We start from the raw sequence: 20613 nt of genomic DNA on the forward strand, positions 1-20613 counted from the left end.
ACACATTAACTCAGGAATTCAGAGACAATTATATCACACTTCAGGAATATTCAACTACGGTATTCACATTGCCCCAGAAAAACAGTTCCATTCCTGAGAGTTTCCCCCCCCCCAACTGTGTGGTTCTGATTTTATAAACATGAGATTAAAAATGGCTAGAGATGGGCCCCCACGGAGAAGTGGTTGGTCAGGCCCTGCTGCGTGCAGGTATCTGTCTCCCAGAGGTCTCAGGACAGGGCAGAGTATGAGTGGGACAGAGGGTATTGTGACTCTGTCCGTGCCAAGCCTCCAAACTGAAACAAATACCGACTTCCTAGACTTGAGAAGATACTTACAAACTTTTTTTTCACCTGTGACAAGCTTTGTAAAATGCTCTTCCAAATAGAAAGGTAAATAATTTTGATCATGAAGTGGAGAAAAAAACATGAAACCAAGATGAGGTACCTTTGTGTTTGTAAAAAAAAAAAAAAAAAAAAAAAATGGCTGGGACTTGGGTCCACATCATAATAGCTCATGTCTGTAAGGAAATGAACAAGCTTCCATGCCTCTAGGAGAGAAATCCCCAGTACTGAGCAAGTCATTTCAGAGTAGCCTTACATTAACCGACTTCTTAGTATTGAAATTTTATATTACGATTACTGCCTTGAGTTTGTGGCAGAAATATTAGTTGATGGGCTAAAGGAAAGAAAAATCATATTGATGCATTCTTCACTCAGCTCGTATGTTCTCGTGCCTGCCATCTTCCTGCTTCTGAGCTGAAATGGTACAAATGACCCTTCTGAAGCCTCAGACGGTGCGCGCATAATTATTGCAGCAAGTAAATGTGTGCAGCTTGGGAAGAGGGCTTTTGAAGGAAGTAAACAGGGCTGTGTGATGGAGGGTCTCAGGGGTATGAGGATATACCCTTGAGGAGAACTTGCAGAAGGACACAAGGTTATGGACAGGAAGAGCAGTTGTAAGGGCAAAGAGCTGGGGAACGGCTAGGTAAGTGCCACATGGACTAAACAGATTATGGAATGCAGCCAGCGGTTACAGGAAATGTACCATCTCAGAAGTACCAACCCACTTGTTATGTCAGTTGCTGTATAAAAAGATTGTAGTATAATATATGTTAAAAATTTTTTAACGTGGTTATTTTCTCACCTGATTTGTAGCAGTGGTTATCTCTGATCCAAGGGGACTTCATTTTTATCAGTAATATTCTCCTTTTTTTATTTTAAATGTTTATTTTTGAGAGAGAGCATGAGCTGGGGAGAGGCAGAAAGGGAGAGGGAGACACAGAATCCGAAGCAGGCTCCAGACTCTGAGCTGTCAGCACAGAGCCAGATGTGGGGCTCGACCTGGCAAACTGCGAGATCATGACCTGAACTGAAGTTGGAGGCTTAACCGACTGAGCCACCCAGGCTCCCCGGTAATATTCGACTTTTTGAAGGAAGCCGATATTCCTGTAATTGCATATTAATTTTAAAAGGTTCTTTAGAAAGAAGGATAGTAGGATGAAGGTCGTCCAAGATGTCTCTTCTGGCATTTAGGCTGTATTTTCAAGGTTAAGAAGAACTCACTGGGCTGAGGGAATGCCACATTCACAGGGCAAAGGGAGGAAAGAGCTTGATGGCCCCGGGTAGTGAACAGGAGTCTCAGGAGACAAGGTTATAGAGTGTGGATGGGGACAGAGAGGTGACACAGAGATGAGGTTGCAGAGAAAACAGGTGAAGTCATGAGGACCTTGGAAACCAAAGCACAGAGTCTGGTGGTTATTTGGCATGTAAAGCTTAGCCACGCACATCTGAAGAGATGCTTGTCTTCCTGGTGGGGATCCAATTGGAGGTGAGGAAAAGTGGCCCGTGGGACCCTGGGTGGTAGCCGTTGATGCAGAACTACTGAAAAACATTGGTACCTTGGACTAAGGCAGTGGTTCTCAACCGTGTGCAGCACTGAAAATCACCTATGGTCAGGCTACACCTCAAACTAGTTGAATACAATTTCTGAAGGTGGGACCTGAGCACTAACATTTTAAAATAATGTATCTCAAGGGTGAGGATCACTAGGCTGGAGGTTTCTTTCTGCCGTGGAGAATTTGAGGCCCACAGTAGAGGAAGACTCAGTGGTCATCACTGCTGGCTGGACCTCCCTCTTGGACCAGGCTGCGCCCCAAACCGGAACATTGTGGAAACTGTGTGATTATGCAGGGCAACGTGTGGACTGGTGGCACGTGCCCAGTTCCTTTGGCAATAATCTTTGTAGGTAATTCTGGCCCTTTGCTGTTCTTTTTTTCTCTTCTTATTACCTCCTTTTTGTACAATTCATTCTTTATTGGCATCTTCACCAGCGGATGGCCAGTGAAGTGGAAAGCGAATGCTACCCGGACAAGGTCATGTGGTTACTCTTGGTAATTTGGAGGCATGACTTGAGGGGGTAGAAAATAGAAGATGAGGTTGTTGAGAAAAACCCTGGCTGAAATATAAGATTTGAGGTTTATCTCCAGATGTCAATTATGTGTACTTTATTGCCATATTAAGAGTTGACTCTGGTGGGTTCAAGTCCAAAGCATGTGAAAAGGCCATTAGAATTCTAGAATCAAACTGAGTCATGAGTTAGAAAGTTATTTCTGCACACAAACTCTGAAACACATTGGCTTCCTTATGGTGATTACATTTGGGATGTGCTTCTCAAAGACACACACACATCCTGTTGCCCTGATTGATAACTAAAGGTTTTTTACTCTTCAGTATACTTCTCTTCCCGTTTGTGAAAAACATTACACAGAATGTGTGTGTGAGAGGGGCCATTACTTGAAATATTTAAAATTAAGCTTAACCAGTAAACACATATGAGACTAGTAGTGGCATAACTTCTGGAAATGGGAGAACTTGTCTCATGGCCACACGATTATGTGTCTTCAGCTTTCACAGGCTGCCAGAGCTGGGGGCTCCCTTTCTGCGTTTCCACTTTATTGTATGGGTGAGATAAGTAGGAAGCCAAGCCAGACCCAGGGCAGGGCTGTTTTCACCTCTGGAGGCAGCCATCTTGAAACCTCAGCCTCAGACTTGGCGTCTCTTCTGTTTTCAAAAGTTCATAGAGAATTCCATTCTCCCTTTATCCTGGTTTCACTTCTCTCCTAGACCTCTAAGGGACATTTAACAGAGTTTACTAGTATCTGTGGCTTAGAATAAAGGTTTTTTTTTTTTTTTTTTTTAACATAAAATCAAAGTCCGCATAAAGTAGTGAGGCACCTCACTGCCTATAGGTATCATTGAATTGATTTGCTTTACACCTGAATTGGTTGCAACTTAGCTAATGCATTTTTTCCTATTGTTGCTTATATTCTACAGACTGGAATTCTGTTATATTAAACTGTTTTCAGCAGAAAGAGTGTGTTGGATCCATTAGTATTTTATTGTGAAGCAGTAACAAGGGGCACCTGGGTGGCTCAGTCGGTTAAGCATCCAACTGTTGATTTCGGCTCAGGTCATGATCTCATGACTTGTAAGTTTGAGCCCCACATCAGGCTCCTTGCACTGACATTGGAGAGCCTGATTGGAATTCTCTCTCTCTCTCCCCCTCTCTCTCTGCCCCTCCTGCGCAGGCTATCTCTCTCAAAATAAACTTAAAAAAATAAAGCAGAATAACAAAATAATGGCTTATGCATGAAGATTCTGGCCAGTGGTCCATTTCTTAGGTATATTCAGTATCCATGGCCTCTGCTTCATACTCCTTCTAAACTTTGCATGCTACAGGGACAATAAATACTTTCCTGTCTAACTTTGGGTTCTCACCATGGAAACATCAGCAACAGCTGGGCTCAGTTAAATGTCTTTTCATTCTTTTGGCTGGCAAAAATCTTTTAAGGGAAGCTTTTTTTTTTTTTTTTTAGTGGCTAATAAAACTATTTTTGAATGAAATCACTGCTTCACTTGGTCAGATATGTGTCTTAACTGATTAAGATCACTAATTGGAAATTTTCAAATCTCATCTTGGCCCTTGGTAACCTAGAAACAGTCTTAAAGTTAACAGAAAGTGTGAGTCACCACAAAGCTAAATTCAAACTGGTTTAAGTATTTGTTAACACAGAGTGATGCGGACGGAGCCCAAGGGGACTCTTTCTCTGTCATAAATTTAACAAAACATTTCTAAGAGATTCTTTTTCATCTAATTTTGATAAGTCATGTACATTTTACAGAACTAAATGGAGCATATAAACCTTATCTAAACCTTCTTATCTAAACCTTCTGACAGAGCTTTCCAATTAGTTGCCTCAAATGTCATACCTATGTCAAGTGTCATACTTATGTCAAGACACTGATCTCCTCAGGGCAACCAGGCAGGTCTGGGGTAACTGGGCCCCATAAGCAGCTTTGTCCATTGTTCTAGTATGCCGTGTATCATGTTGTCTGTGCCGTGCAAGAGGAGGGATGATTGAGCACAGTGCAGGAGAAGAATAGTTGCTTTGGAAGAATAGTGCAGTGATGCTAGAGTGATGAAACCAGTGGAGATTCTGCTTTGGTTTCAGGGGGTAAGCTGGCTGGTAGGAAGGACCTTAGGCTGGGGGTGCCTGGGTGGCTCAGTCGGTTAGGCTTCGACTCTTGATTTCGGCTCAGGTCATGATCTCATGGTTCGTGGGTTCGGGCTCTGCTGACAGTGCAGAGCCTACTTGAGATTCTCACTCTCCCTCTCTCTGCCCCTCCCCTGCTTGCACTCTCTTCTGTCTCTCAAAATAAATAAATAAACTTAAAAAAAAAAAAAAAAGACATTAGCCTGGATATCAGGAGACTAGAGGTCTTCTTGGCCGGTTGTGTGAACTTGCCCTCTCTGGACCTCATCTTTCTCTTTTGCAATGCGGGAGGTCTCTGAGATTATATCTCTGTTCTTGCCAATCTTTTTTTTTTTTTTTTTTAATGTTTATTTTTGAAAGCGAAAGACAGAGCATGAGCAGGGAAGGGGCAGAGAGAGAGGGAGACACAGAATCGAAAGCAGGCTCCAGGTTCTGAGCTGTCAGCACAGAGCCTGATGCAGGGCTCGAACTCACAAACTGCAAGATGACCTGAGCCGAAGTCAGACGCTTTACCAACTGAGCCACCTAGGTGCCCCTGTTCTTGTCAATCTTGTTCTTTGACCACCCTTAGCAAGTGCCTCTGTGCTGAGCGTCATGCTAGGTCCACAGTGCCAAAGAACTGCAACAGTCAGCACGTATTTCCTGGATGTCCCTGGGGGTCTGGTCCCCCAGAAAAGTAGCTGGAGGAGTCATTGTAGTCAGGGAAGTGGCTCCTGCAGGGGCCCTGAAGCTGACATACCGTGGGCATTGGGTGGAAACCTCAACAGACTGATGAAGACTGGAATAGGGAGGTACAGGAAGGGAGCGTAGGAGATGAAGTTGGAGAGATGGTAGAGGGCGTTAGAGTATTGGCTGGGTAAATTGGACTGAATCCTAAGGCTTGAGTAAGGCAATGTCATTTGCAAAAGTTCTTCTTGTCCTCTGGTCAGTCCCTCCTTGGCCTTCTGAGTTTCACCCCATGAGCATTGTGTGGAATTCTCACTTTCACGGCCAGTCAGCTCCCCACTCCCCAGGTGAATACTTCTTGGTACATTTAGTTGTTCAATGTCTTTCCCCCCATGGGTCTGTAAGCTCCAAGGGTGGGAACCAGAGTCTTGCACATAATAAGTGTTCAATAAATATTTGTTGGATAAAGGGAGAGGGCCCTCTTGCCCTGTAGTTAAAATTTTTTGCTTTTGAAAAAAATTGTTGTTACCTATTTATGGAAAATCTCTACATCATCTCAATTTTACTGTGAACCTACAACTTTAAAAAATTGTTGTAAAAATCACAATTGTATGGCGTTGGATCATTCATAATTTTTGGTTTATGGTACTTTATCATTTGCTGGTCCAGGTGTGGCCCTCTTCTAGCTTATCTGTGTGTACAATTTACTTATTGGTATAAAGGACACCAATGAGACTATGGCCTGGCTAAAAACCCAGAGCGTTTCCCATAACTTCTGTCCATCCATGCACTCCGTCTTTCCCATCTCTGTGCCTGGGTAACCCGCACTGTGAAATCTTGTCTATCGTTAGCAGGTTTTTTGTTGTTTCGTAGTAGTATCAAACATGTAACTAAACCCACCCTACAGTTTTGCCTTTATGAACTTTCAGGAAGGTCATATTTATTGTTCCTTTTTGAGCTTCTTTTCTCCACATTATGCAGCTCCTGTTCATCCATATTGTCACGTGAAGTCAACTGTCCTCTATTTTCACTGCTTGGAATATACCACAACCTGTTGATTGTTTTTGTCACCAGTGAGCATTTGGGTTGTTTCCATTTTTTGGCAATTACAAAAAGTGCTGCTGAGAATATTTTTAGACTCCTATCTTGGTGCACAAGTGTTTCAGTATCTCTAGGGAGGGTTTTTCAACCTTGGCAGTACTGACATTTTGGACTGAATTTTTCTTTGTCGCGGGGGACGGTCCTGTACGTTTGCAAGATATTTAGCAGCATCCTTGGCTTCTACCTGCCAGGAGACGGTAGCACCTGCTCCCCAGTCGTGGCAACTAAAATGATCTCCATTGACAAATGTCCCCTGGGGGATGAATCACCCTAGTCAGAAGCACTGCTCTGGGGTATAGTAGTGCCATCAAGCAGTGGCACTGCTGGCTCATGGTACAGGAATTTAACTTGACATGATAAAAAATATACGTTCTTTTTCCTAAGTGCACACTCCTGTCAGCAATATGTGAGTCAGATGACCTATAGTCTCTTCAAAGCTTGGTGTTTCCAGATGTCTTAATTTTTCCAAGCAGAGATAAGATGGTATCTCATTGTGGTCTTAATTTATATGTCCTGATTGCTAGGTTAAACTATCTCTTCATACATGTTTACGGGCCATGATCATATGTTTTGCACAATTTTATAGTTGTGTTTTTATTTTTAAAATATGTTTTGTATATTTTTGATATGAATTTATGTCTGTTAGGTGTACTGAAATGCCTTCTCTGAATTTGTGGCTTTACTTTTCCTCACCCATAGTATTTTGGCCCTAGAATATACTTTAATACTGTTTTAAATGTTTCTGTTGTACTTTTGAAAGGCTCAGCAACATTCATTGTCCTGTTTGTTTAATTTTTTTTAAATGCTTATTTATTTTAGAGAGACAGAGACAGAGAGCAAGTAGGGGAGGGGCAGGGAGAGAGGGAGACACAGAATCTAAAGCAGGCTCCAGGCTCTTTGCTGTCAGCACAGAACCCGACTCGGGTCGTGAACTAAGGAACCGTGAGATCATGACCTGAGCCAAATTTAGATGCTTAACTGACTGAACCACCCAGGTGCTCCTGTTTGGTTGTGTTTGTGTTGTTTGGTTGTTTGGTTTTTGAAGCCTAAGAAATGTGACATCAGCCTGAGACCCAAATTTGGGAAGTAAGGTTGGCTTTGAAGAAAACTCTGCCCTACAGAATTGGTCAGACTATGGGCCTCTCAGTGTCTTTTCCAACGTGGAAGGGGTGGTCTCCAGTTTGAGACAATTGTAAAAAGGAAAGTGCCTATTGGCTTCACAGTAGACCTGTCCCCTGCAGTAACTCCCCATCAGTTAAAAACAAAACACCCCTAGTGGTATTTGAAAAACAAGGGCCAAAGGCCCAGAATTCTTTTTGCACAAATATAAACAAAGTTAAGTTCTACTTTAAGAGAAAATTCAGCGAGGGGAAAAGCAAAATTGTCTGAACTTATTCTTCATCTTAAATATGATCAGCATAAAAGATTCTGTTTGACTAATTTTTTCACGGTCTGAAACTAAAATCAAGCATAGAAATTCCTGCATACCGTGAGGCAGTATTTCTTTCTCCATCCATTTGGATAGGAGGGCAAGGCCAGTGCTTTGACCATAGGGCATTCTGTAAGTGGGCCCTCCAAGTAGGTCATTGTGCTGCCTGCCCTGGTCGTGTCCTGCCACTCATGAGAGTAAGGCCATGGCACACACAAGTCATGTGACAGTTTGGTGCAGACTCAGAAGCTGTTGAGCCCAAGGGAGACAGTTTGGTAATAAGCTTAGAGGGATACATAGGGGAATATCTCTGAGACCTTGGTGTAGGCAAAACAATTTAAACCAGGACACAAAGGGTACTAACTATCAAAAAAGATAAGTAGGACTTCATTAAGATTAAGAATTTTTGTTTATTAAAAAAACACCATGACTGGGGTGCCTGGGTGGCTCAGTCAGTTGAGCGGCCGGCTTCAGCTCAGGTCATGATCTTGCGGTCCGTGAGTTCAAGCCCCGCATCGGGCTCTGTGCTGACAGTTCAGAGCCTGCAGCCTGCTTCTGATTCTGTATCTCCCTCTCTCTCTGTCCCTAACCCCCTCGCATTCTGTCTCTGTCTCTCTCAAAAATAAATAAACTTAAAAAAATAAATAAATAAACCCACCATGAGGGGCACCTGAGCTTCTGACTTTGGCTCAGGTCATGATCTTATGGTTCATGAGTTTGATCCCTGCATTGGGTTCTCTGCTGTTAGCTCAGAGCCCACTTCGGATACTCTGTCCCCCTCTATCTCTGCCCCTTCCCCTCTCATGCTCGCTTGTGCTCTCTCTCTCGCTCTCTCTCTCAAAAATGAATAAACGTTAAAAAAAAATAATAAAATAAAAATGACACCGTGAAGTGAGTCCAAAGGCAACCCACAGGGAGGGAAAAGATTCTTGCAACACATTAAGTATGACAGAAGGACTTGTCCCCAAATTATGTAAAGAAGTACAAATCAAAAATAAAAATACAACCTGGATTTAAAACAATGGGTGAAGTACTTACATTTCAAAAAGAGGATATCTGAATGGAGAATCCCAAAAAGTATGACAAAAGTGCCCAGCTTCACTAGTCATCAGAGAAAGGAAACTCAGATCACAGTGAGATGTTGCTACACACAGATTAGATGGCTAAAATGAAACAGACAAAACTCAAAAAGAAAAACAAAAACCACCAACTCTTGGCAAGGATGTAGAACAGGCAGTGTATTCATATACTACTTATGGGAATTTAAATTTACCAGGTCATTTAAAAAAATTTTTTTTTAATGTTTATTTTTTCTTGAGACAGAGACAAAGCGTGAACAGGGGAGGGGCAGGGATAGAGGGAGACACATAATCGGAAACAGGCTTCAGGCTGTGAGCTGTCAGCACGGAGCCCCACACAGGGCTCGAACCCACAAACCGTGAGATCATGACCTGAGCCAAAGTCAGACGCTTAACTGACTGAGCCACCCAGGCACCCCTACCAGGTCATTTTTAAAAACTGTTTAACAGTTCCTGATAAAGATGAACCCAAGCGTATCATATGACCAATAAATGTCATTCCTAGATAACATACTGCATAATAATATGTACATGTGTTCTATTAAAGACCTGTGCTACAATGTTCGTAATAGCCCTGTTCAAAATAACCCCAAACTGAAAAGTGTCTTGTTATCATCAGCAGTAGAATGGGTAAACTATATTGTGCTCTATTCATACAAGGGAGTGTTATATAACAATGAGAATGAATGGTCTGCAATGACCTATAACAGTGTAGATGAGTCTCCCAAGTGTTACGTTGAACAAAAGAAGCTGGATATGGTATGATTCCTTGTAGACAGAAGAAAACCAGGCCAGGCTAACTGACCTCTGCTGTCTGAAGTGAGGGAGGGAAGGGAAGCAGTCGGAAGGGAGCATTAGGGGAGTGCTGGTTTTATGGATGTGTTTATTTTGCGAAACTTCAGTGATTTGTGTACTTTTCTGAATGTACTTTATACTTCAGTGAAAAGAGAAAACAAGCGGAGGACAGTGGGGGGCAAAAGGGTTGAAGATGTTGGGAAAATGATGCCTGGGGTGGGGAGTGGTGAATTCTGGAGGACTGAGGGCGAGAAGGAGCTGGCAGCATTGAGAGGGTAGAGGATGGCCTCGAGGAGATGACAGTGGAGCTCTGGCGGGAGGTGAATGAGAGCTAGGGGGTGAATGAGGGCTTGGGGTCGTGGAGGGGTGGGGTGGGGGAGGAGGTTTGGATGTAAGATCTCCAAGGTGGACCGGTTCTGTTTGATGGTGAGGTCCAGGGTGGGAGGGGCTGAAGTGACAAAAGGTGAAGGTTATTAGAGTTCAAGAACACGAGGGATTGATATGTCCACGGGGCCTGGGCTAGGTGTTCTGTGTGGGCCATGACAGGAGTCAGGTGTTGACAGGGCTTAGAGCCCAAAGGAGGGTAGTGACTCGGTTATCGAGGCCTGTACTCATGTAGCTGCAAGGACAACACCCAAATTAAAGTCTTAAGCAAAAGTGAGAATTTACTATCTTCCGTTAGCGAAAGGCGAGGGCGGAGCTTCAGCAGTACCAGATCCAAGGGTTAAACTTGTCGTGGGATTGCTACCTGCACCGCCTCCCACGCCCACACTCTGCTCTCCGTGGGTCGTGGGTCGGCTGCAGGCAGCCTTCCTCCACCAGGAACAGCAGGCGGCCCCGCACTTAGGCCACCCTCACGGTTACTCATCGCCGGAGGCACCAGGAGAAATCCCAGAGGTGACAGTTGTGACTCCACCCGGGCCACCTGTCCACCCTCCAGGTGGAAGTGGATCAGCGTGCCCTGCACCACGTACACTGAGAGTGAGGGAGTGGCTTGTAAACCATGTGTCCCCCCACCCCCACCCTGCCATGAAGGTGAGTTCCAGATTGGCCTGACCCTCAGTGGTTTCTAACCAGCATGGTGAGGTGAGGACTCTGTGCCTTCTGCGGGAGCTGGACATCCCCAAGGACACTCCTGCATGGTTCCGTGTGGAGGAGGAAAACCACAGCAGGGCCCTGCCCGAGGCCGGAAGCTGCTCGGAACCGCATGTGGGGGGAGCAGGGCAGCGGCAGCCAGCCAACTTGACAAAGAAATTCGGCCTGTGCCGGGTTATTGTATCTCTGCCCACATTCAGATTTCCTCATCTCAGAACTGTCTCCTCTCAGACTGTGTCCTTTTCATCTCAGCCAGCTGGCCCGGTTGGTTTTTTGTTTCATCTTCCCGTTTGTAACACTCACCTCGTTTTTCCATCTTGTCTCTGTGCATTTCTCTTTGCCTTGCCTTGTCTCAGGGAAGAGGAGGAGGAGGAGGAAGAAGAGCAACCAGTCACGGAGCCCAATTCAGAGGAAGAGAGAGAGGATGATGCCCCCTGTCAGGGCAAGGAAAGGTACCGAGCCTGGACACTCCCAGGCTCCCACTAATAGCCCGAGGTTCCTTCCTAATAGATAGTTTGCAGCCAGCCACCTTTCAGGTCTCCCTTCCTCACTGGCTCCCACTGGCAAACCTTTTCCCTGAGCACAGAGCGACTAGTTTTGTAGAAATAACTGAGCACGTGTTCATTAGAGAACCACACTTTCCCTTCCTTAGGATGCTTTATGGAGAACTCACCCTGCTTCTCCCTCCCTCATTAGTGCTTTGGCTTAGTCAGATTGACAGTGACTAGAAGGATGTTCATCTCTGATCAGAAAATGTTATTAACTCTTCCAGCATTGTATTAAGGATAATTCCATGTGTCTCCTTCTTCCTACTAATTTTACTAATGTAATATTTGCTAAACTGGCACAGGTAGCTACGATGTTAATGATGCAGCTCTGCTTTTTATCCAAGTGGACAGGAGTACTTTTTCATCCCGTGCAGCCCAGAAAATCTTCCTGTTATTTATTTTCATACCCAGAATAAGTAACATGGTTCTACGGCCTTTTGAGGGAGTTTACTGTCCTCTGCTCATACCTTTCCAATATACATTCTTTCTGTCTTCAGGCAATGTTAACAGATACAGGCACCTTGCAGATATTTTTTAATTTTATAGATATTTTCCCCAAATGATGTGTTTATAAAAAATAAAAATTGATCACAGGCAATCTCATTTTCTAGTATTCAAAAGTAATTCTAAAGTCGAATGTTTTTTCATTTAATTGATTACCACTGCAAATGGACTCCTTTACTGTTTTTCTGCAAATAAGCAAAATCAAAGAGATCTTGGATAAATTAGGGTGAAACCTCTTTCTTACCAACTTCAAAGTCGGTGTGATTCTTCGCCGCCTGGCCTCTCTGTCCAGACCACCAGTGCACATAAAAGTGGCCATTTGATGTGCTGAGACACCCACCATTCCCAGGGGCCGTGGAATCTTCTGTGATCTGACAAACTAGTGATTGTTTCCCTGCTTTGGAAATAAATGTCTGGGAAGAAGTCAGCAGGGTGCGGGTGCCGAGAGAGGGAAGGAATGGCCCGGTCACAAAGAGTGAGCCACACAGGTCAGAATGGGGGAGGGGGGTAAGAAAGGTTGCTATTAGAGCCCCTCTCCTATCTGGAGCTGCCATGCCTGAAGGGAATGGTATTCAGTTAGGGGTGCTCTGGGAAGGGAGGAAGTTTGGTTGGTAGTCCCACCTTAGGTTGAAAATTAACCACAGGGAATCATGTAGAAATCAGTAATACACTGGTATGGCTCCATATGTGTTTAAAGGTACATGTTCTGGCCCACCTACACACACCCATCCCCCCTTGGCTATTCTCATGGGACAGCACCTAGGACCAGAGAGAAGAATCTGACTTTGAAGGGTAACCTTCAAAACATCCCTCCTGATGTGCTGTCTTTACATAGGATTGTTACTTACATAGGTAGATGGTTATTTACTGTTTTGAAAGATCTTTTAAAAAAATTTTTTTAATATTTATTTTTGAGAGAGACGGCACACGAGCAGGGGAGGGGCAGAGAGAGAGGGAGACACAGAATCTGAAGCAGGCTCCAGGCTCCAAGCTGTCAGCACAGAGCCTGATGGTAGGGCTCGAACTCACGAGCTGTAAGATCATGACGTGAGCCGAAGTCGGACACTTAACCAACTGAGCCACCCAGGCACCCCTGAAAGGTCTGTTTTCTTTATGACCTGATGCTGGAGGGCATTCTTGAACAAAGTGCAGTTAGGCTTTTCAGTTTTGGGAAATAAAGTTGTGCATACCGGGGCTTGACCTTGACAGTTACTAAGGCACTCATTAACTTTGAGCTGGATATATTTATTTCCTGGCATAATCCCACCAGACCTTAAAGTGGCAAGAAAGATTCTGCTTACTTCTGCTGGGTTGGTGTCCTTCACAGCTTGCCCTGCCTGCTGCTTTGTGTATGCCAACCCCATGTCCCCACTGTGTGTGTGTGTGTGTGTGTGTGTGTGTGTGTGCGCGCGCGCGCCAGACCTGGGCTGACACTGCAGTGAGTTCTCATCCCATTCTCCCCTCGAGCCAGGGCAACTGGTATGTCCCTGCCTTTCTATATAGAGGGAGCTCTGAATCTGAGCTAGGAGAGAAAACAGCTCCCATCTGATTCCCAATGGGCATGTCTGGGAGTCCAGTTCTCCGAGAGAGGGACTGGTTTTGAAAAATACAGAGTGCTGGGGCGCCTGGGTGGCGCAGTCGGTTAAGCGTCCGACTTCAGCCAGGTCACGATCTCGCGGTCCGTGAGTTCGAGCCCCGCATCAGGCTCTGGGCTGATGGCTCGGAGCCTGGAGCCTGTTTCCGATTCTGTGTCTCCCTCTCTCTCTGCCCCTCCCCCGTTCATGCTCTGTCTCTCTCTGTCCCAAAAATAAATAAAAAACGTTGAAAAAAAATTTAAAAAAAAAAAAAAAAAAAAAAAAAAAAGAAAAATACAGAGTGTAATGGAGATGCTCGGGTTATAAGGGTGTATTTCAAAATATCTAAGTGGTCCAAATCCAGTCCTGTGAAGGTGGAAAAGTTTTATAACTGTGGCAGAATTGGGCTGCCTGAAGGAGTCCAGATGGGCTTAGTCGTGCAGATAGGTTGTGGGAAAAGTGTGAAATGGGCAAAATTTGACTTCATCATGCCAGTCCCTCCTTGCTGGCTCTTGGTACTCCTGGCAAGAGACTAGCATCTCTTTTCTTTTTCCTTTTCCATACTTCCTTTCAAGAATGCACCTGAAAGCCGTGACCTAAAGTATGGGGCTTGGGGGATGCTTCTTCCTTAAGACTGGGCTTTTTAGGAGGAGGACAGAACCTTGATTTGACCAAGAGAAAGAAATGAAATTCAAATTGTGGAAATTCAAGTGCCAACCAACCACTGGGGAGAAACTGGGGAGGCTTGGGAAGCCATTGAAGAAGAGCCTTAGGGGCTCTGTTAAATTTTCCACACAAAAGCCTCCGAAATGCCCAGATGCCATACTGGTTTGCAAGGATGTGTCCTTGCCCTCAGCAAGTCTTGCCACCCAGATGGACAAGCTCAGGGCGCCAGGATTTTTGAACAAACCAAAGCTTCTGTTGGCCGGCCAGCTTTCATGCTGCAGCTCAAGAAACATAGCTGGATTCTGAAGTTAAGTGGCCGTAGCAGTAGTGGGGGGTTTGTGTATCTTTTTCTCTTTCCTAACCTTCACTTCCCTTTCCTTCCCTGTTTGCCCTCCACCCTGCTGGGTCGGCAGAGAGGCTCGCCCTGCCTCTGAGCAGAGCCCTGCTGGAAAGGATACTGCTCCCCAGAGCTCAGCTCTCCCCACTGCTTCGAATGCCGCCTCCCAGGGAAAACGATGTCCAGCCAGCACTGCAGTGGGGGGCCCCTTGCGCAGCAGGTCCTCTGGGCCTGCCCTCGTGCTGCCACCCCTGACCCCTGCCTCTGCCTCCCGGCCCTCCTCCTCCGCGCCTGGCCCCCCGAAGGCATCACCAACCATAGAAAAGCTGCCCTATGTGCCTCACAGCCCCTTCCACCTCTTCTCCTATGACTTTGAGGATTCGCCCTTACCCACCAAGGAAAAGGAGGCTGAGGCCCAGAAGGAAAGCAGGTAGATCCAGCCACCTGGAGGCCCGTGTGAGCTTAATCCAGGGAAGGAGACAGCATGTTATTTGTACTGACTGGCTTGTCCTCTGCTGTGTGTGTGTGTGTGTGTGTGTGTGTGTGTGGATTCCAATCTGAGCAGAGGGCGGTGGTGGTGTAAACTAACTCCCTGGCCACTAACTAAACAATTACCAGGATTTAGGCAGGAGGCAGAGGAAAACTGCCGTGTGTTTGAATCAAAGAGCTCTTCTGTTATAACACAGTTACTAAAAATGGATTTTTAAACCTAAGGTTTTTAAAAACATGCATGGTCTGACAATATCTATGCATTTCACACCTAACTGTGTGGGGTGCATCTCGTTTGACCTACCGAATACAGTGAAGTGCTCTGCCCCCTTCCTATGCAGCGTTTTGAGTGGGATTTTCCTTCCTTTAACAGTCCCTCTGATTCTCTCCATTTGAGCACATACTCTGCCTCTGAGCCTTACAACTTCCGGTCTTTCTCTTCTAATAGGTGGGTGTCTTTATTTTCTCTCTCTTTTCTCCAGCTTTCTGCTTTTATTCTTTTTTAAAAAAAAAATTATTTTTTGAGAGACACAGAGCGTGAGTGGGGGCGGGGCAGAGAGAGGAGGAGACACAGAATCCGAAGCAGGCTCCAGGCTCTGAGCCGTCAGCACAGAACCCGACGTGGGGCTCGAACTCCCAAACCGTGAGACATGACCTGAGCTGAAGTCAGACAATGGACCGAGCCACCCAGGCGCCCATTTTTATTCTAATATATGCATATTTCTTTCACAGATTGCTCATAGCTCCCTGCGAGAGGGCAGTTGCCCTTGGAATCCCTTCACAGGCATTAACACAATTACATTGTTGAAGTGTGAGCACTGCAATAATTCTTACAACAATTGGAGAGGGGAGCAGAGGGAGGGCAGTGTGCAAATCGGAACCGCACGAGGCATTTTTAGCAGGTGCTTGTCCCATGCCTGTGTGCCTGCCCGACACTATTATTGCCTGGGTTAGGAGCTCTACAGAGCGGGGAATGGGCAACCAAGGGTTTGAATATTTTGAACAATCAATTGTTCAAAATCAATTATTGATCATACTTGTGGCTGCTCCCATCTTAGAGTAATAATAATTGATAACATTTATTTATTATGAGCCAGGCCCTGTACTTTCCATGAAATTAGCATTTCAAAGCATTACTTAACCCTTAAGAAGTAGGTTATATTACTATCCCTTATTTACCATGAGGAAACTGAGGCACAGAGAGCTAGGGAAGTGGGGAGTGGTTTCTGCCCCAAGCATCCTGGCCCAGCTTCTGGTCCTAACCTGTGCGTTGTACAGGACTCTCTTTTAGAGAGTCTGTCTCTTTCCTTTCTGGGGTCATCTACAGATAACTCCAAATGTCAGACCTCGAACCCTGGCCTCTCCCTACCAGGGTTCTTGAGGCAAGTCCTTGTCAGCAAAATGCTTTTGCCAGAGAGTCTGTGTCTGGGGTACCCTTGGCCTGGGTGTCCAGTAAGAAGTTACGCCTTATCTTGAGTGAAGGCTTATCGGACACAGACCTGGAGAATGGCTCTTTCACACCACTGATAGAACCAGTTGCGGTGTGTGTCAGATTTTCCATCTAATAAAAAGAAGAATTAATCTAGAACTGTGATCATCAACCTTTTCTCCCCACATACAACCTAAGAATATTTTCGAACTTCCCTCAAAGTTTTAAATAGCCTGTGTGAAGTTTTTTGTTGTGACTTTAAAGTTGTAAAAGACGTGATCTTTCTGTCATACATGTGCTTTAAATTCATTTTTGTCAAAGGGCACCCGGGTGGCTCAGTCAGTTAAGTGTCTGATTTCTTCTCGGGTCATGATCTCATGGTTCATGAGATCAAGCCCCGTGTTGGGCTCTTCACTGATAGTGAGGAACCTGCTTGGGATTCATTCTCTCTCTCTCTCTCTCTCTCTCTCTCCCTCCCTCCCTCCCTCCCCCCTCCCCCCTCCCCCCTCCCCCCTCCCCCTCCCCCCTCCCCCCTCCCCCTCCCTCTCCCTCTCCCTCTCCCCCTGTCTCCCTCTCCCCCTGTCTCCCTCTCCCCCTGTCTCCCTCTCCCCCTGTCTCCCTCTTCCCCTCCCCTGTGCTTTCTCTGTCTCTCTCTCAAATAAAATAAGTATTTTTTTAATGTTATTTTTGAGAGAGAGCATGTATGCACGCACAAGTGGGGGAGGGACAGACAGAGGATCCAAAGCAGGCTCTGTGCTGACAATAGCCCAGTGTGGGGCTGGAACTCATGAACCATGAGATTGTGACCTGAACTGAAGTCAAGACACTTGACCTACTGTGCCCCCCGGGCACACCTAAATAAATAAACATTAAAAATATATATAAATTCATTTTTGTGAAAACCTTGGGGTTTCACATTTAAGTGATTAAATTTTAGGAAACACCTACATATGCCTAATTGGCAAAGCCTGTCCTCAGACAAATGAGACCTTATTTCTGTCAGAAAAAGTCCAACGTCCTATTTCAATTCAAATACACACCTATGCATCCCTGTGACAACCATCTCACTCCTAGTATTGAGAGGCAAAACCGGACAGACTGGGGGGTATTTGAATCAACTGCTCAGGTATTTGCAAAACCAAAGGAGTGGGAAAATGCATTATGCTTGTTTTATTTCCATAATATCATTTCAACACAATTCATAGGTAGATGGGCAGGTAGATAGAGATGACATGTGAGGCTTGCTCTGAGGTTACTCCTGGGTACAGCAGCACTGTCTCCTTCCACAGTATTTCTTTATATATTTATATATATATTTATAAATATATATATAAATATATATATATTTATAAATTTATATATTAATATATATAATATATATATATTATATATATAGGGTGCCCTTCACCCTAGGGCACCTCTACTTGGGATCAGCTGAAATCACTGTGGTCCCAGAGAGGTCACCAGTGAAGAGGGTCCTTATCTAAATATATATATTTATATATATTATATATATTTAATGTATATATATATACATTTTTTTTAAGTTTATTTCTTTTTTTTTTTTTTTAACGTTTATTTTTTTGGGACAGAGAGAGACAGAGCATGAACAGGGGAGGGGCAGAGAGAGAGGGAGACACAGAATCGGAAACAGGCTCCAGGCTCTGAGCCATCAGCCCAGAGCCCAACGCGGGGCTCGAACTCCCGGACCGCGAGATCGTGACCTGGCTGAAGCCGGCCGCTTAACCAACTGCGCCACCCAGGCGCCCCCTAAGTTTATTTATTTCAAGACAGAGCCAGTGTGAGTAGGGGAGGGGCAGAGAGAGAATCCCAAGCAGGCTCCGCACTGTCAGCACAGAGCCTGATATGGGGCTTGAACTCACGTGAGATCATGACCTGAACTGAAACCAGGAGTCAGACACTTAACTTGCTGAGCCACCCAGGGGCCCCTTCCTCAGTATTTCTTAAGGAATTCCCTCAGGAGTGAGGCTTTCCTACACTCTTCCTTTGCCTGGCACCCTGGAGTTTTTTCGGCTCAAAGCATTGCCCCACATTGATTTGGCCTCGGTGAAGGTGTTGCTTTTTTTTCCCCCTGAGAGTGGAAGGCCATCGTGGAAGGGGAGGCAGGGAAGAGAACTTGGAGACCCTAGCAGTAGCCACAGGCAGACCCGTTTTTAAGAAAAGAGCAGCTATGGAACGTGGGGCTCTAAGACACATTTCCTCTTGTTTCCAGGATGGCTTTGCATGCCTCCAGGAGTGTGTGAACTCCAGTTTGAGTACCTTCAAACTACAGGTTCTCTAGGAGTTTCTTCTAGGTCCAAACTTCTGGGCTTATTGGATCATTCACATGACTTTTATGGAGGGCGTCCAACATGGCTCTTATGTCCTCCAAGAACAGTATCTGTGTACAAGTTAAGAGCTGTACATTTGACGGGAATAAAAATAACTTGGCAACCTCATCTTCCCCAGCAGGGTGGTGTTAGCCCATGATGGTCATTCTGGACTTTCTAGTGATGGTCTCAGAGCCTCTGATGGGGCTTTCCTGGATCCAGGTCCTTTCCACTTGGTCTTTGCTACTGCTTACAGTCCTAGGGGACAGGAGTAAGAGAAACATATAAATGAATGAATATACACATAAATTTACAAAAACAGCCTCATGCTTGTGAATAAGGTTTGACTTATATTTAACTGAGAAATTCTTACAATTTTTAATTATTTGACAGGAATTCGAATGCTGTATAAATACTGTTTGCACCTATTAGTTTTCTAATGTTCACTCACTGTGGTTTTCATGGGGTCTGTAACCGCTCAGTGGTTGAGTGCAGTGGAACTGGTTATAGCAGGCAACAACTGATTAGTCAGTACAAAGAACCAACGGGAAAAAGTACAGTGAACCGAGTGAGATGTATGATCCAGTTCGTTTGGCTGAAATTGAGAAGCAAAATTGAACAGACTGTGAGGTATTTGAATTAATTGCTCAGCCATTAGAAAAACCAAAGCAGGGGGAATATGCATCATGCTTGGTTTTATTTCCATAACGTCATTTAAACTCAGTTATGGTAACGTAACCCTCTTAAAACATTCTACAGGATGTCCACTTTGGGTCAGAAGGGGATTGTTTTAGATGCTTGCAGGGAATAACAAGCCAAAGGTCCAGGCAGCTGGGTGACACAGGGCTGGTGTCTGGGCCCGGGGGCTCTGTCTCCCTGAGGACTCCAAGCTCTTGACGGCAGCCTCCTTCCCTGCCCATGTCACAGTGCTTTCTGCCCGCTTCTCTCCCTCTTCTTTGCTCCTGAGTTTTTTTCTCCCTTCTCTACTGCTTCCTTTCTTTGTATGTTCCTCTCACCCTTTGCTTTTCTGCCTTCTCTATGCCCTGTGGTTTGGGAGCTCTCTTAAAAACTCAGTCCAACCCTCACATGGAGAAGCAGTTAACCTGTTAGGCATGTAGCATGTTGGGTTTTTAAAGAGAAAAGAAAAGGGATGCCCAGAAACCATGTCCCATGAGAGTGATGTGTTGGCTGAGGATGATATAGTGAAACTGTGTGATCGGAGTCTCCCTCTGCCTGGTGGCATGCCTGTGTAGTGACACAGGCCTGACTTGTGATGCCAAATAAATAATAAGACCCATAGCTAAGCAGACAAGACTTAGCAGCACAGGGTAGAGTTGGAGTAATAAGAATGTTTTATTTATCATTATAATGATATAATTTATGAGGGAAAATGGAAAATATCTCTCTCTAGTCCACTTTGTAAAATAGACTGTTTCTGATTTTTTTCTACACATAGCTTTTGACCTTTGTGAATATTTTTGTACAGTTGAAATCAAACTATAAATATTATATTCTGATGTTTTATTTCAGCCTGTATATAAACATTTTCTATACTATCATTTACAGAATTAGCCATCATTTGTAATCATTGCATAATATTCCACGGATATCGGATCACACGTTTTAACCATTCTTGCGTTGTTACCTGGTTGGGTAATTTCCAGGTTTTTTTCACCATGGTCTCAATAATGCTCCTGTATTGCCATGCATGACATTTTCAGTATACAAATAACCATAAGGTTATGCTAGCTTTCCAAAAGGAGGCTTACTCTGTCAAAGGATATCCACATTTGAAGTTAAGGTGCTTCCCAGAATGGTTAGTGCTGGTTTCTGTTGATGGGAGTTTGAACTGGATTCACTGTGTGCAGGAAGGTCTTTGTGCACTTATCGCATAGTGACCCATAGGGTCTCATGCACCCAAGTGTCCCCAACCAGTTTAGGAGAAGCAGTCAGCCCTGACTTGCAGCTGAGTAGGTTGAGAGGCAGATCATTGGGTCTCATCTGTAACTAATCATGAGT

At 44.8% G+C, this 20613-nt stretch overlaps 1 protein-coding gene across 14 annotated transcripts in view; it reads left to right on the forward strand.

Annotated features, from left to right (window-relative positions):
• FHOD3 (formin homology 2 domain containing 3) overlaps window positions 1-20613 on the forward strand; it is a 471894-nt gene that overhangs the window by 334047 nt on the left and 117234 nt on the right. For 7 of the 14 annotated variants that reach the window (XM_086682773.1, XM_086682772.1, XM_086682774.1 and 4 more), the window contains 3 exons: window positions 11074-11169; window positions 14423-14776; window positions 15209-15283. The exons of 4 other annotated variants lie outside the window; for them this stretch is intronic. In XM_086682773.1, coding sequence (XP_086538899.1) covers window positions 11074-11169; window positions 14423-14776; window positions 15209-15283 — 525 coding nt within the window. The remainder of the gene's footprint in view (window positions 1-11073; window positions 11170-14422; window positions 14777-15208; window positions 15284-20613) is intronic. 3 more of the 14 variants (XM_086682775.1, XM_086682776.1, XM_086682777.1) reach the window with 3 other exon arrangements.

This window comes from Puma concolor, chromosome D3 (assembly GCF_028749965.1).
Source record: "Puma concolor isolate L17-30 chromosome D3, mPumCon1.1.hap2, whole genome shotgun sequence".
NCBI lineage: Eukaryota > Metazoa > Chordata > Mammalia > Carnivora > Felidae > Puma > Puma concolor.